This window comes from Camponotus floridanus, unplaced genomic scaffold (assembly GCF_003227725.1).
Source record: "Camponotus floridanus strain SB8 unplaced genomic scaffold, Cflo_v7.5 scaffold1, whole genome shotgun sequence".
Classification (NCBI taxonomy): domain Eukaryota; kingdom Metazoa; phylum Arthropoda; class Insecta; order Hymenoptera; family Formicidae; genus Camponotus; species Camponotus floridanus.
The window spans coordinates 4,249,228-4,262,250 of NW_020229214.1; the positions used below are offsets into that span (position 1 = coordinate 4,249,228).

General features: G+C 33.0%; 1 protein-coding gene across 1 annotated transcript in view; it reads right to left on the bottom strand.

The window, feature by feature from the left end:
* Positions 1 to 411: 411 nt before the first annotated feature.
* Positions 412 to 13,023, bottom strand: part of LOC105248456 (disintegrin and metalloproteinase domain-containing protein 10) — a 57,141-nt gene continuing 44,529 nt past the window's right edge. Inside the window, exons 5-18 of the mRNA XM_011253252.3 lie at positions 9,382 to 9,625; positions 8,519 to 8,647; positions 7,649 to 7,836; positions 5,924 to 6,064; positions 5,683 to 5,807; positions 5,232 to 5,360; positions 4,930 to 5,098; positions 4,598 to 4,767; positions 4,043 to 4,213; positions 3,807 to 3,934; positions 3,583 to 3,697; positions 3,360 to 3,494; positions 2,469 to 2,699; positions 412 to 2,300 (exon numbers count right to left, since the gene is read on the bottom strand). Of these exons, the coding sequence (XP_011251554.1) occupies positions 1,419 to 2,300; positions 2,469 to 2,699; positions 3,360 to 3,494; positions 3,583 to 3,697; positions 3,807 to 3,934; positions 4,043 to 4,213; positions 4,598 to 4,767; positions 4,930 to 5,098; positions 5,232 to 5,360; positions 5,683 to 5,807; positions 5,924 to 6,064; positions 7,649 to 7,836; positions 8,519 to 8,647; positions 9,382 to 9,625 (2,957 nt within the window). The 3' untranslated portion in view covers positions 412 to 1,418. The remainder of the gene's footprint in view (positions 2,301 to 2,468; positions 2,700 to 3,359; positions 3,495 to 3,582; positions 3,698 to 3,806; positions 3,935 to 4,042; positions 4,214 to 4,597; positions 4,768 to 4,929; positions 5,099 to 5,231; positions 5,361 to 5,682; positions 5,808 to 5,923; positions 6,065 to 7,648; positions 7,837 to 8,518; positions 8,648 to 9,381; positions 9,626 to 13,023) is intronic.

Genomic DNA, 13,023 nt, shown 5'->3' on the forward strand with positions numbered 1-13,023 from the left:
CTTCATGAGATGTAGCAGATTAGGAATGGTCGACGATAAAAACTTCTCGAATGATTAATAACGTTACTTTACACGTTATAGGCAAGCCGGGTGGCGAAGAAATGAGGGTCTCCCGACGATCTATTCAAGGCTACCTGATGGATATCATTTCCTACGTGAACATCAACGTCAATGTCAGATTAGATCTCTGTTTACGCGCGTGATATATTAAGCTTTGTTCCTCTTCGTCGATATCATAACCCTAGCTATGATAAATATAGTTGTAGCTATGTATGATACGTTATATTACAATGATGACTATAACGTAAAATACACATTAATTATATTATAGCGAAAGCTATAATTTGCAATGTACAATATATTTTGTAATGTTTTTAATTATATTATATAGCTAGGGTTATAATATAATAAAGTATATAATAGTAATATTACAGTTAGAGCTAAAATAGTATTTTCTTACAGTCGTATCATAATAACGGCTGTGATATAAAAATTATAGCTACATTTTATAATTAGGGCTATAATCTCGAAAGGAGCGATTAATAAAAATCAATGAATTAAAGCCATCTATGCTTTAACGCATTTTTCCTCTTGACCACGACTGATATAAATGAAAGTTTCAGCTTCACCAAGCGCGATTTTTCTTAAACGTCGAAAAATAGGGTACAGAGAGTAACAGCACAGGCACAGTGTAAGGAGATTTTAAGATAAAGCATTGTGCTTTCAATACGTTTTGCATTTTTGAATATAATATATCAGTTGCACACTGATTCTCAAAAATTTAAAGCTATTATCGACGAAAACGAATTGTAAGACATAATTTGCTTTCACAGTTTCGTGAAATATTAGGCGAGTGTAATTAGTGTATATATACTTGCAGCGTTTATTTGCCAGTCATTCTTAAACAGTTGATTTGGCCCCTTTCTTTGGAAGAAGAAAACTGGCTCGATCGTCAAAAACTATCGCCGATGCAACGTTCGTCATCGTTCAAGCGCAAATTTTGTTTGTTCTAATTGCACATAAAAAACATTTTCATCGTACTGTCGATCACAATACGATGAGCAATTACAAACGTACTCAATTGTCGCGCTATCGTTTTACTCTAGAAATGAGGGAAGAAAGAACAATAAGAATCGATATATGTCCTTCCGACCTATACAGGATAATCGGCAAATAGTTAAAATACGAATCGAAACATTATTCGGCAATAAATCAATTAGACTACTCTTCCCTTCCACGTTTTCGGACGGGATTTCCTCAATACACGCGCTAGCGATTTAACGCATTTATCATCCAGCACGTATATCCTAATAAAGTAATCTCTTTCTCGCACTAGAATAAATATATAAGAGCTACTTACAAGTCGTGTAACGACTTGAAACAAACTCGAACACGTTCGTTCCTATCAAAGCCCATGGTCACGTGTCCGAGAAGAGAAACTCGCTCTCCGATAACAGTACTTCTAAATCAGAGGGTACGGTATGCAAATCAGAGTTGGCCGGTTCCGGCAAATCACCTCCGCTGTTTCCAATGCCGGTTGGCGCGATTTGTCGTGCTCTGCCTATCCTAACTCGATCCTTCCTCTTGGCCGTTCGCAGAAGCACTCCCGTTCTCGGCAGTTTTGTCGTTCTGCTATTCGCGTTGGTATGACTCGCAGTCGCGCCTGCTGGTGCCTGCGCCACTTTATCAGATTTACGCAGTTTTACACTAAACCGGAACGGCGGTTTATACACTACTTGCAGTCTCGCTCGTTCCTTTCTGGCGAGGGAACTCGACGAGTTTTTCAACTCCATCATCCGTCCAGCTTCCAGAGTTCCCGGAAGTCGCGCGGATATTGGAGCTTGTTGTCTTGATACCGATAGCACCGGTTGTCTGGATGCTACTGCACCCCCACTGGCTGTTAGACCTACTGGGGTTGACTTGCTCTTTGGCAAACCACTTACGTTAGTCCGCACGCCGACATCTGGTCGGCACTGCGAGGATGCTAATAGCCAAGAGCGCACCTTGCTCTTAGGATCTGCGTTTGGTTCTGGTTCTTTTTCCGCCTGGATCGCTGAATAGTCGATTACTTCTTTCCTATGTTGCTTCTTGCGCTTCCTCTTATCGTTATCGCCATTGCCGGACAGATTATTACTGGCAGCTTGTCCCTTATCTTTCGCCAATGTAGTCTTCTTCCGTTTATTTTCCTGCACCGCAGCAGTCAAAGCCTCGGCCGGCCTCTTCCGCGCAAAATCATCCACCTGCCCAGTAGATAATCTTTTCGTTTGCTGATTTTGTTGTTTCTTCTTCGTTATGACATCCTTTGAAAGTATAAATGAGAAATTTAAATGTCAAATTCAATATAAAATTCTAATATATGAATACTTAAGTTAATATTCAGATAATTAATAAACAATACTTAATCATTACATCAATCATTGATACGATAATTCTCTAATGTATTTTTTTTTTTTGAATCGATTCCTTACTTTATTGTTGGACTTGTCAGCATGGCCACCTTCTTTATGTTTGCGATGACGCCTTTTTTCTCGAACTTTTCGACTAAGAGGAAGTTTGGCGCGCACTGCTGGTGGATGCACCGTCACTCCTTCCGCACCCTCCGGCGGAAGGCGTACCGTTTCCGTTGTAGAACTGTGAATTATCGTGACAGATTTTAACTTCAAGTCTGGTCGCTTGCCCAATAATCTCATGCTGGCCACCTAAAGAAAGAAATCATTGATTATTTGTAAGTAAATTTCAATTTTTATTTTCTATTTATTTCTTCATTAGCGATACAAGAATTTAAAAATATATGGGAATACTCTAAAGATACTATTGCCACAATATATGCTTCTTCGTATATATTGACATTTTTATTTTAAAAAGTAAAAAATCGATATATAATTTATGCTCAAAAAGTATCATTTTATTTCAGAAGTAATTAAAGCTTACATTTTCTAGCAACTATAAGAATTTTTGCTTCTACGTAATATTTTAATCAAATTTACGTATCTCGGAAAAAAACTACAAATAATTCTATAATACACAATAATATAAAATAATAAAAACAGTAATTAATTCCATTATTTTATAATAAGTATAATAAAATTAAAATATAAAAATGGCTTACTTTGATATATCCCTACACTTACTCTCATATTTCACTCTTTTCCATAGTCGTTTCTGACAATAAACATTCGATCAAATTCATTGTTGATTAAAAATAATAAATAAAATCGATAAAAACTAGAAAAATTTACAATTTAATTTTGGCAAATAAATTGACAATTATCAATTCAATAAAAAATATAGATAATAAATATAGATAAAAAATATAGAAAAATATAGATATAGATATTATGTCCTGATAATACACATACCAATAATGATATCGCTGCTAAAATTATCAGTGCGGCGGCGTACCAATGTTCGGCGACCCACCGTCTGAAAGTGGCGAGACTCTCGTCGGATAATAAAAGTTTTCTTAAAGTTGCTAATGGACCGCTTGGATCGACCTGAATAAAATATTTTAATTAATACCAGCTATATATCTCTATTTTTATTTCATTATATCGTTTCTTTTCATATCTTAATTTTATTTACCTCGCGACATTTTTGAAAGACATCACAGTAGCCGTTGTAATCGTTACATGGAGTTCCGGGTTTTGAAAACATGTTAGGAATATCATATGGCGGGGAGTTCCAATCGAAAGAAGATCTGCAAAAAGACATGTTATAAATAATTAAAACAATTTTAATTTATTAAAGAATAGAGAAAATTTTATTTAAATTTCAATTCACAAAATAATACGAAATAGTATACGTACAGGCATGGTTGATTTTCTCCAGGAAGTCGGCAACAGAGTTCACAAGCCTTCGTTGGCGCATCGTTCGGACCTGGTATGCATTGGCAAGATTCCAATCCGTATGCCAGACAAATGCTGCCAGTGCACTCCTATTATAAACAAAAGTTTCACGCGTATGAGTATGTAAATATATCAAATATACAAAAAAGCATTGTTTAAAAGCATTTCTTTATGTTCTTAATAAAATTAATATCTACCCCCATAAAGCAAACCAATTCCCGATGGTGGCAAATGGTTTTATTGGGCTTATTAATGGACGCCGGACAATACGGAGTACGACCGTCGCAGAAACTCGCGTCGCGGCAACCATTGTCATCCCTGCACTTGTCTCCAAAACGGAGATTACATTCGGCGGTACAGCACGGACCCTGAAAAGGGGAAAGCAAACAGAGCCGTCGAAATTACATCATGTTGTGCGTGCAGTGCGGCGTATAATCACATTATGCATATCGGTGAATAAATCGCCTAAAGCAAATTTCGTAGAATATCACTTGAATTAATTAATTCCTTTTTTTGAAGATATTTAAACAATTAAATATTTAAACTTTCCTTTGAATATATAGACAACAATTGGATAAGTATAAATATTTGAGAATTTGTACACTTGGATATTTAATATTCAAGAGATTGAAAAGATACAAGCGTGACTAGAAAAGTTTTGAATAAAATTTTAAGAAAGAAAAGTCATCCTAAAATTCCCCCGACAATACAGTCCAACTTTCGAGCTCCTTTTTTGTAAGCGTCATACATACTTGACTAGGACTACACACGGATCCTGGTGTGAGAGTACACGGAGTCTCCTCGGCCGGTGGATAACGGCGTTGAGGGAAACAACACGAGTCCCGGCAATCTTCCTCCCAGCCGCAGTCGCACTCCTCGCCTTCCTCTACCACGCCGTTGCCGCACAACGATACTTGCGGTTCTACAATAAACAATGCAAACGCCGCCAAGTTATATGGGACAACGGAGTGCAGAATAATTGGAGAGAAGCAGATGTGGAGCGTTCGATCAACGTTCGTTTCGTCGCAACGTCAACGTCATATATTGCGTTCATCGTGTTGCTCTCTCCATGTTTAAAACTCACCGGTAAAGCATCCCTTTGGCGAACGTGCCTTGCTGTTGAGCACGGGATTTATGGCGTTCAAGCTGCACGGGCTAAAGCGATTGTTGTTACGCTTGTCACCGCTGGTAGCGCGGGCGAACATTATAAAGTTGCCATCCTCGCCGCCCGGTGTACATTGTTCCGGATCGTGCTGGATGCGAAAGGACAATGAAACATATATAATGCATACGTCACTCGTATATTGACGGAATTACATGACGTATAGCACCCGGAATGTGGGACGTGCGACATTCTAAATGCGATTGACGGAAGCATATACGTACCGGCGAACCAAAGTTGTGGCCGATCTCGTGAGCCAAAGTAACGTGAGAGACCGCAGGCGGTACGTGCTTCCCGTAATTTAATAGGGTCACTATGCCGGTGTTGAGTGACTTCATGCTGCCGCGGTAATGCTGCAACGTTATTTCATTATCGATTATTTTTCGTTAACGTTTGGTCAACGACGATACGTCGCAATAATACGAGTTGATCGACAATTTACAACGTAACATCATTCGACAATCACTTCCATCAAAATAGATTAACTGATAGATCACACTGTGGCAAAGAGATAAAATTGCATTTTAAATTTCATCGAATTCATTATTGTATATTTTTTTTCATTTAATTATGTAATACTTAACATACTAAAAATTTAATTATAGATAAATAATAAAATCAACGGAGAATTTTATGAAGAAAAATCTGTCATCTTTATTTTATATCTACACTTACTCCGTTTTTCTCACATACGCCGCCGGCATTCTTCAAATCACCCGTCCACGCCAATCCCAGAGTTCCCATTTCGAAATCGCGATACGTGAACATGTAAGCCAGGCAGAACGCGTCGTAATCCTCCTCTGTAACGAGGCAAACGTTCAAGTATTATCAATTCAATCGGTTCCCTTCGTTCGAGGATCCATCGACATTATCCTACATATATTGAATTTTAAAACATGAACTATAATATTCTTACCTGAGAAGAGCTCTAAATATTTTTCTACGCCGTAATTGCCCGGAAAACGATAATTAGGATCTCTCAGCGCATCCTCGCTATGCACCTTGACACGTTTTATCATAAAGCTGATGTTATCCGGTCGTCCGTCTTGATTGAAGTCTGAAAAGAAATATTATAATGTTAAAAAAATACCGTTATTTCTTATAAACATAAACTGCATATTCATTATGGAACTGAATAATAATTCACTTAAACTCGCGTATTATTCTAGTCTCGTTTCTTGCTTCTCTGTGTTGACGACTCCCATGTGATTACCGTTCTCTGGTCCAAACAGAGTAATTTGCGTATAATGTAGAACTCAGTGTGTTATACGTAATGGAACAGTACGATAATGAAAATACCATATGTAGAAACAAACAGGATAATGTATATTTTGAAGAGATGTCTCACACACACACACACAAATATATGTAATAAATACAATGATATACCATATGTACTTAAAATATTTTAATAAAAATTATATATATATATATATATATATATATATATTAATTAAAATTATTTTAATTTAGAAATTAAAATTACATGAAATATATATTTAATATATTCACGAAAATACGTGTACTTAAAATATTTTAATATATATATTTATTAAAATATTTTAAGTACACGTATTTTCGTGAATATATTAAATATATATTTCATTTAATTTCAATTTCCTTATTGTAAAAAGCAGATAATTAATTATAATTTAATTTTAATTTTTATTCAACAATAAATCTTTTCTTATTATATGTTATTTTATTATTGTTATTATCAACATCAATATTTTATTTTACCATTACACAAATGGATTTATTCATCATAAACATACATTACTTATATTACTTCAATATCTAAAAATCCAGCAAAAGCACTCAGAGTATTGGAAAGATTGAGACAGAATAAAATATTTCGAAGACGCTGGAGAAAACTGTTGTATTAATCTTAAAAATGCATTATTTTTTACACAAAACTTTTTTTATAAGTATAATTCCGTTTTATAAGATTATACACATATTTGCATTCGATTAAGACTTATCTTATATTTTTCAAATTAGACTTCATATTATTGCAAAAATTAGTTTTATGTTATACATTGGGCTGTATTATTGTGTAATACGAAAACTCCGTTTTCCTTTGTTTACTTTGATTAATTATCCATCTTTTTGTCGATTTTCCACAAACTAAAGTTTCGGTTACAATTCCATTGTTTTTAGCACACATAATGTACTAAAATACTAATATATTAAAGCTAAGTATAAACAAGAAGAAAATAAAAAAAACTGCCTCATACTAATACGTATGAAATAAAATAAAATAACTTGTTTTTACCGTATCTTTCGTACAAATATAATATTTAATTACGCAATATTGAAATATATTAATATAAATGCAAATTCAAATGTCAATGATTAAAAATTGAATAAACGATTCATTTTCTTATAATTATCAATCGCACGATAAAAATTATAAAATTCCAGAAAATTCCCGTTAAATTTTCCGCCATTCTTTAAGAAAGTCTTTAAACTCTCTCTCGTTTTTTCTTCTCAATATTCGCCGGCTACTTTAAATTAGATTCTTCTGACATTTTTCGTACTCCTCTCGACAGTTTTCAATTTTCCTGACTTTTTGGACCAGCGAACGAACCTGTTAGATCATTTCTCCACACGATATATTACTATGAAGAAAAACACTCACCCGTGTGTTTGTAGATGGAGTTGACTCTCTGCACGTGCCTCGTCATCACCTCAATACAGGCTTCCTCCGTGCCATATCGCGCGAAAAACTGATGGTCCGCTTGCAAGTAGAGCATGCAGGTAGTTTTCCGGGGATCTACCGTTGCGCGCTTGTGCAGATGCCTCGCGATCCGATCTCTGTTGCTCACACTACGAGGACAGGGGAGAGAAATAGAGTCGCTTTTATTGCGCGATGAAAAACGCCATGCTTCCCTCATACCTGAGTTCCTAACTCCGAGCGTCCGAATTCTATTTTAACTTTGCCATGTTCAATTCCGACCGTGACTTTCGTGTCCTCAGTACTTCACTAATATTGAATTGATCCAGAATAACTAGTATTTCGTATAATGTTGAAATTGTTGAACTTTTTCCACGATTTTTTGGTTTCTTTTATAATTAAATCAGTCATTAAAAATAACATACAAGTCATAAATTGTATTCGAGGATAACGAGAAAAGCAATATCTACTAATAATATAATATAATTTTTTAATGTTACCGGTATTACTCTAATATCTTTTTTTCTTTTTAAACTCTTGAGTAATAATTCTTATACATATGATAAAAGAGTTACGTTGTTTATGCATACATATCTCATATTTAAAAAATATTAAATAGTATAATTAATTCTATATATGTATAATAAGGTAATGTACAAAAAATACAAAAATATAATAAAAGCATAACTTATAAGAACACTAGATATTAATCATAACAATTCTTTTTTTAGAGAATTATTCCGTCATATAGTTAACGTCATTATTAACATAAAATCAAAAGAAGGAAACTCAGATACTTTTTACATTTTTTATTAAAAAATGCAAAATACTCACGCGTCTATATAATCACTCTCGCTACTCGTTTCCAATGTTAAGACCCTCGCGTTGTTTTCCCTCGAGTAGAGAGCAACGTGTTCGCCGAGCAAGGGCTCGTAGAATCCCTGAGAGTTGTTGTATCTATATCTGAAAAAATACAGATAATATATACATCGTAAAGTTTACATTTAAATTTACAAATTAATTTAAAATTCGCTATATGAAGACTGACTAACATGCATAATGTATAACAATCCTGACTGACGGGAATTTTCTTATACGTGTCTAAATTATAGCGCATTTGCCACCAATATGTGCTCTTTTGTCATTTTTTTGTGCGGACATATTTTCACGATATAAAACGACAATATGCACTCTCGAAAGAATGTTGTAAAAAAAGTGTAGTTATTAAATTTTTAATTGATTTTAATTATAAATTATATGTGTAAGATAAACAATATATATCATAAATTATGCAAAAAAATTTTCAAGAAAATATTTCAACATTTTTTTCAATTGATGTAATCACATTAAAATCTGCTATTTGATTTTTAAAATATTGCGTACAGTTACAACTAGAAATTATATAAAAATATACGTCTACGTCATCGGTCAAAAAGGAAGATGACGCGTCTTTATAATTCGAAATTTGTGTTTTCATGAGGTAAAACCTACGAAGCTCCATGAACATTGATCACTGACATCATCCAAACTAGAGACATAGTCGATCTGATTTGACAAAAAATACATCAAGCGGAATAGCATAAAATATCAGCTATGAATTTTAAATCTTGTTATATAATCTCTGAAAGGATATTTACGTCGTCGTCGTCAGTCTATGTTGATGATGCTTACTATTCGAGAAAACGAGATAGACTCACCTATCGAAGGAATCACGAAGAGTTCCCTTTTGGTGTAGCTGATGACTGGCACACGATGCATGTGGCGGGTTGGTAATGTCGGAAGTACGATAAGCTATGCTGTGATAGGGCGGCGACGTGTCTTCATTTTTATTCAAATACCTACTCGTCGGCTCGATGTAATACTCTTCGAATCTGGTCACGATGCTTCCGTCGAATAGACCATCTTTCGTAACGACACCCTGCACCATGGCGCTCTCGTCCTCTATAAAGAGAAAAGGAAACGACACCAGTCAATAAGAAAAGTAAGTAATCGAATTTATCGAGATAAAGAATCTCTATCATATCAAAATGCTTATTCAATAGTGACAATTTTCAATATTTTTATAGAAAAAGAAATATAAATAATAAATCGAGATCTAAATAATAATTATTTGATAATATCTGGAATCTCTCTACTTATATAATTACATTATAATTTATAGACATTAACAATTATAAATATTTTTATCCTTTCATTAAAATTTATTTTTGCCTTTGATTTATTATTTCAAACAATGTTAAGAAAATTGTAAAATTTGTAAAATTAAAAAAAATATGTGTTAATCCTTTATATATATATATATATATATGCACAGTATTAATACTTATATGTTTTATTTTATGTTATTCATGTATATAATACATCATTTCAATCACATATTTAATAATAATATTTCCTCACGACACAATCTGCCTTTTAATAAAACTCGCAAACCCGAGAGCGTTAAATTCATTATTAATAGTTTTTGCAAAGAGGGGGATTCATGTTGAATGTATGCAATATAACCACCCCGAGCTACCTTTTAAATCTGCGAAAGTACGAGGGCGAACCGCGGTAGCAGGAGACTCGTTCCCACGGTGCATATAAAGTTACCGTTGGGGTAATTATATTTGTAGAAGCCTTTATTTCGAGTCGCCGGGCTTTCATTATTTCTTATGAAATTTTTGCGACTTTACTAAAGTTAGACAAGGCGCACAACAAAAAAAAGAAGAAGAGAGAGAGACGCTTGTATAGTAACTTTTCGAACGGAATTAGAATGGTTTTGCCGGGTATAGGCGACGAGACCATAACTTCGTTTCGCTTTGCGCAATTTCATCTTCATCCGAGCAGTTCAGCTTCCTCAACGAAACGACAGATTTCCGTGAACATTTCTTGGAATCGAAGTTTGCTGTTACAGCGATGAGCAAGAAATTTCTTTATCTATTTGTTTTATCGCTATTATTAATCTACGATATAATTTTATATAACTTGAATTACAAAATTAAACACACAACTTACTTAAATATTAGAATTCGGTTGATAAATCATTCTTTTCGCGGTAAAATTATATTGATGGATAAATAAATTTCTGATATTTAAAATAATCTCGATGTGATAAATTTGTTGTATTTTGTGTACATTGGCTTTGGATAAAAAATTTGAGTATTTTCGTCTTTCAAATTTATAAATATACTCCATTCTACTTTATTTTCCGCTTTTTTGATGCAAGAGCATAAGATGAATCAAATATGACAATATCGAAAATGTTGGAATTCATCTGGAAAAAGCAGCATGTGTTGAGACTGTCGCTCAAAATATGCATAGCTTATTTCCAGTATATTTTGGTAAAAATGTTGCAGATTGGAGGAAGGGGGACACATTTAGAAACTTGGATATAAAAAGCGAGGAAAATCAGGATCCCTGAGAATCGCCGCCTCTTGACTCGAAGTGAGTTTCTCGGATAAAACATGGGTGGATTCCAGGAATTCCAATCGTCAATCATAGGCGATATTCTGGACTATTACTAGAGAAGATAAATCGACTAAAGTGCTATCGCAGAATCGGAGAAATTTATGACCACGTGTTACTTCCTACAAGTAATTGTTTGGATCCCTTTGGTTGCCGGCGCGCAGTCGATCCGTAAATTCACCCCTCATAGTAATCAATACTTTATCCTTCTCGATAAGAGACAATCGCGCAAGAAGTTTTTAGCGTAGCAATTTAGCTCTTAGTTATCAAAAAAAAGCAATTTGCACTTGAATAAAAACAGTGCATGAAAAAGATACATAAAAAGAACTAATAGCATTATACTTTGTCAATATTTTTTAAAAATAAATTTTAGTTTTTAATTTAAAAATAGAAACATTAAGTACTGTACCAAATTTTCAATATATAAATTAAATATTTATAATTTTAATTTAGATCAAAGATAAAAACATACGAAAAAATATATATAAATTTAAATATATTAGATTCAAAAATAAGCAATATATCTTAGAGATAATTATTAAATTATATAATTAAATAATTTATCGTTAGATAATTTTACTATGTTACTATTTTAGTTAATTTTGTTTAAAATCAAATATTAAAATAATAGATTTATTAAAATTGTCTCAGATGCGTTAAATATTTAAATATAACTTTAATATAAAATTATATTTTATTTATATATATATATATATATATATATATATATATATAGAATATATAAAATATAACTTTAATATAATTTATTTTCTTCTAAATTTGAAGTTGAAGGAACAATAACGAAAATTAAGATTATTTTATTAAGATTATTTTATTAAGATATTTTATTAAGATGTTTCTTTAGCTTTGCGTGTACATTTACTTTTAGGATATATATTAAGATTTATAATTCTAATTATATTTTTTCCGTATCCTACAATTAAATTTTTGGCAAAATTATGACCTGCACGTATCATTTTTCTGACAATTTTTTAATATCATCTGTATAATCATATAATGTATATATATTTCTATATAATTATATATTGTTAAATAAAATTTCATTAAATTACACAAATTAATCACACAAACTTAAATAAGATATAATGAAGAGTTTTGTCATTTATATTTGTATCCTAAATCAAATTTGCAATCTGAAAAGATTAAAAATTTCGACATGTTCAAACTACTTACGAAATTCTAAAACTAAACTAACTAAAATATCTAGCGATTTTAAAATACTAGAAATTTGCTCCTTTCAGACTGCAAGAACATCGATCGAATAAAACCCAGAAAAGGAGAGAAACGCGTGATATCAAGATGCTTAAAGAATTCTGGATAAAATTCCGCGGTCAATTTTTCTAAAAAAAAAAAAAAAAACTCGAGAATCGCCTTTTCTCTTTCTCTATAGAGTTTTCGCGACTAATTCGATCTCATTTCTTGCGATAACGTAAGCGTGAACGACGATTCCCTACGGACGAGTTGAAACGTAATCGATGTGGCGACGGCATCTCTTTCTCTCTCGATGGGAGATTGCCAATGAAAAGTGCCACTTCCCGTGAGAGGCTCAATAGCAGAGAGAGCAAAGCTTGGACGGAAGATGAAAGGAGACAAAAAGTAAATGCACAGGAAACATAGGGAAACTAGACTACCATCAGATTAAATTTCGATCGTCCTAGTTTTGATGCAAGTCGAGATCAAATCTTTCGATTTGTCAATATAATTAATATGATATAATAAATTGTAATCGTTTATCATATATCTCTAAAGCAATAATTATAACGTAGCTCGAAAAAAATATAAATTATAATAATGCTTTGAGATAATAAATTGTAATAATACTTTAAGGTAATTTTTTAACAAGGAAAATATAGGTTCTAGATAATAACATA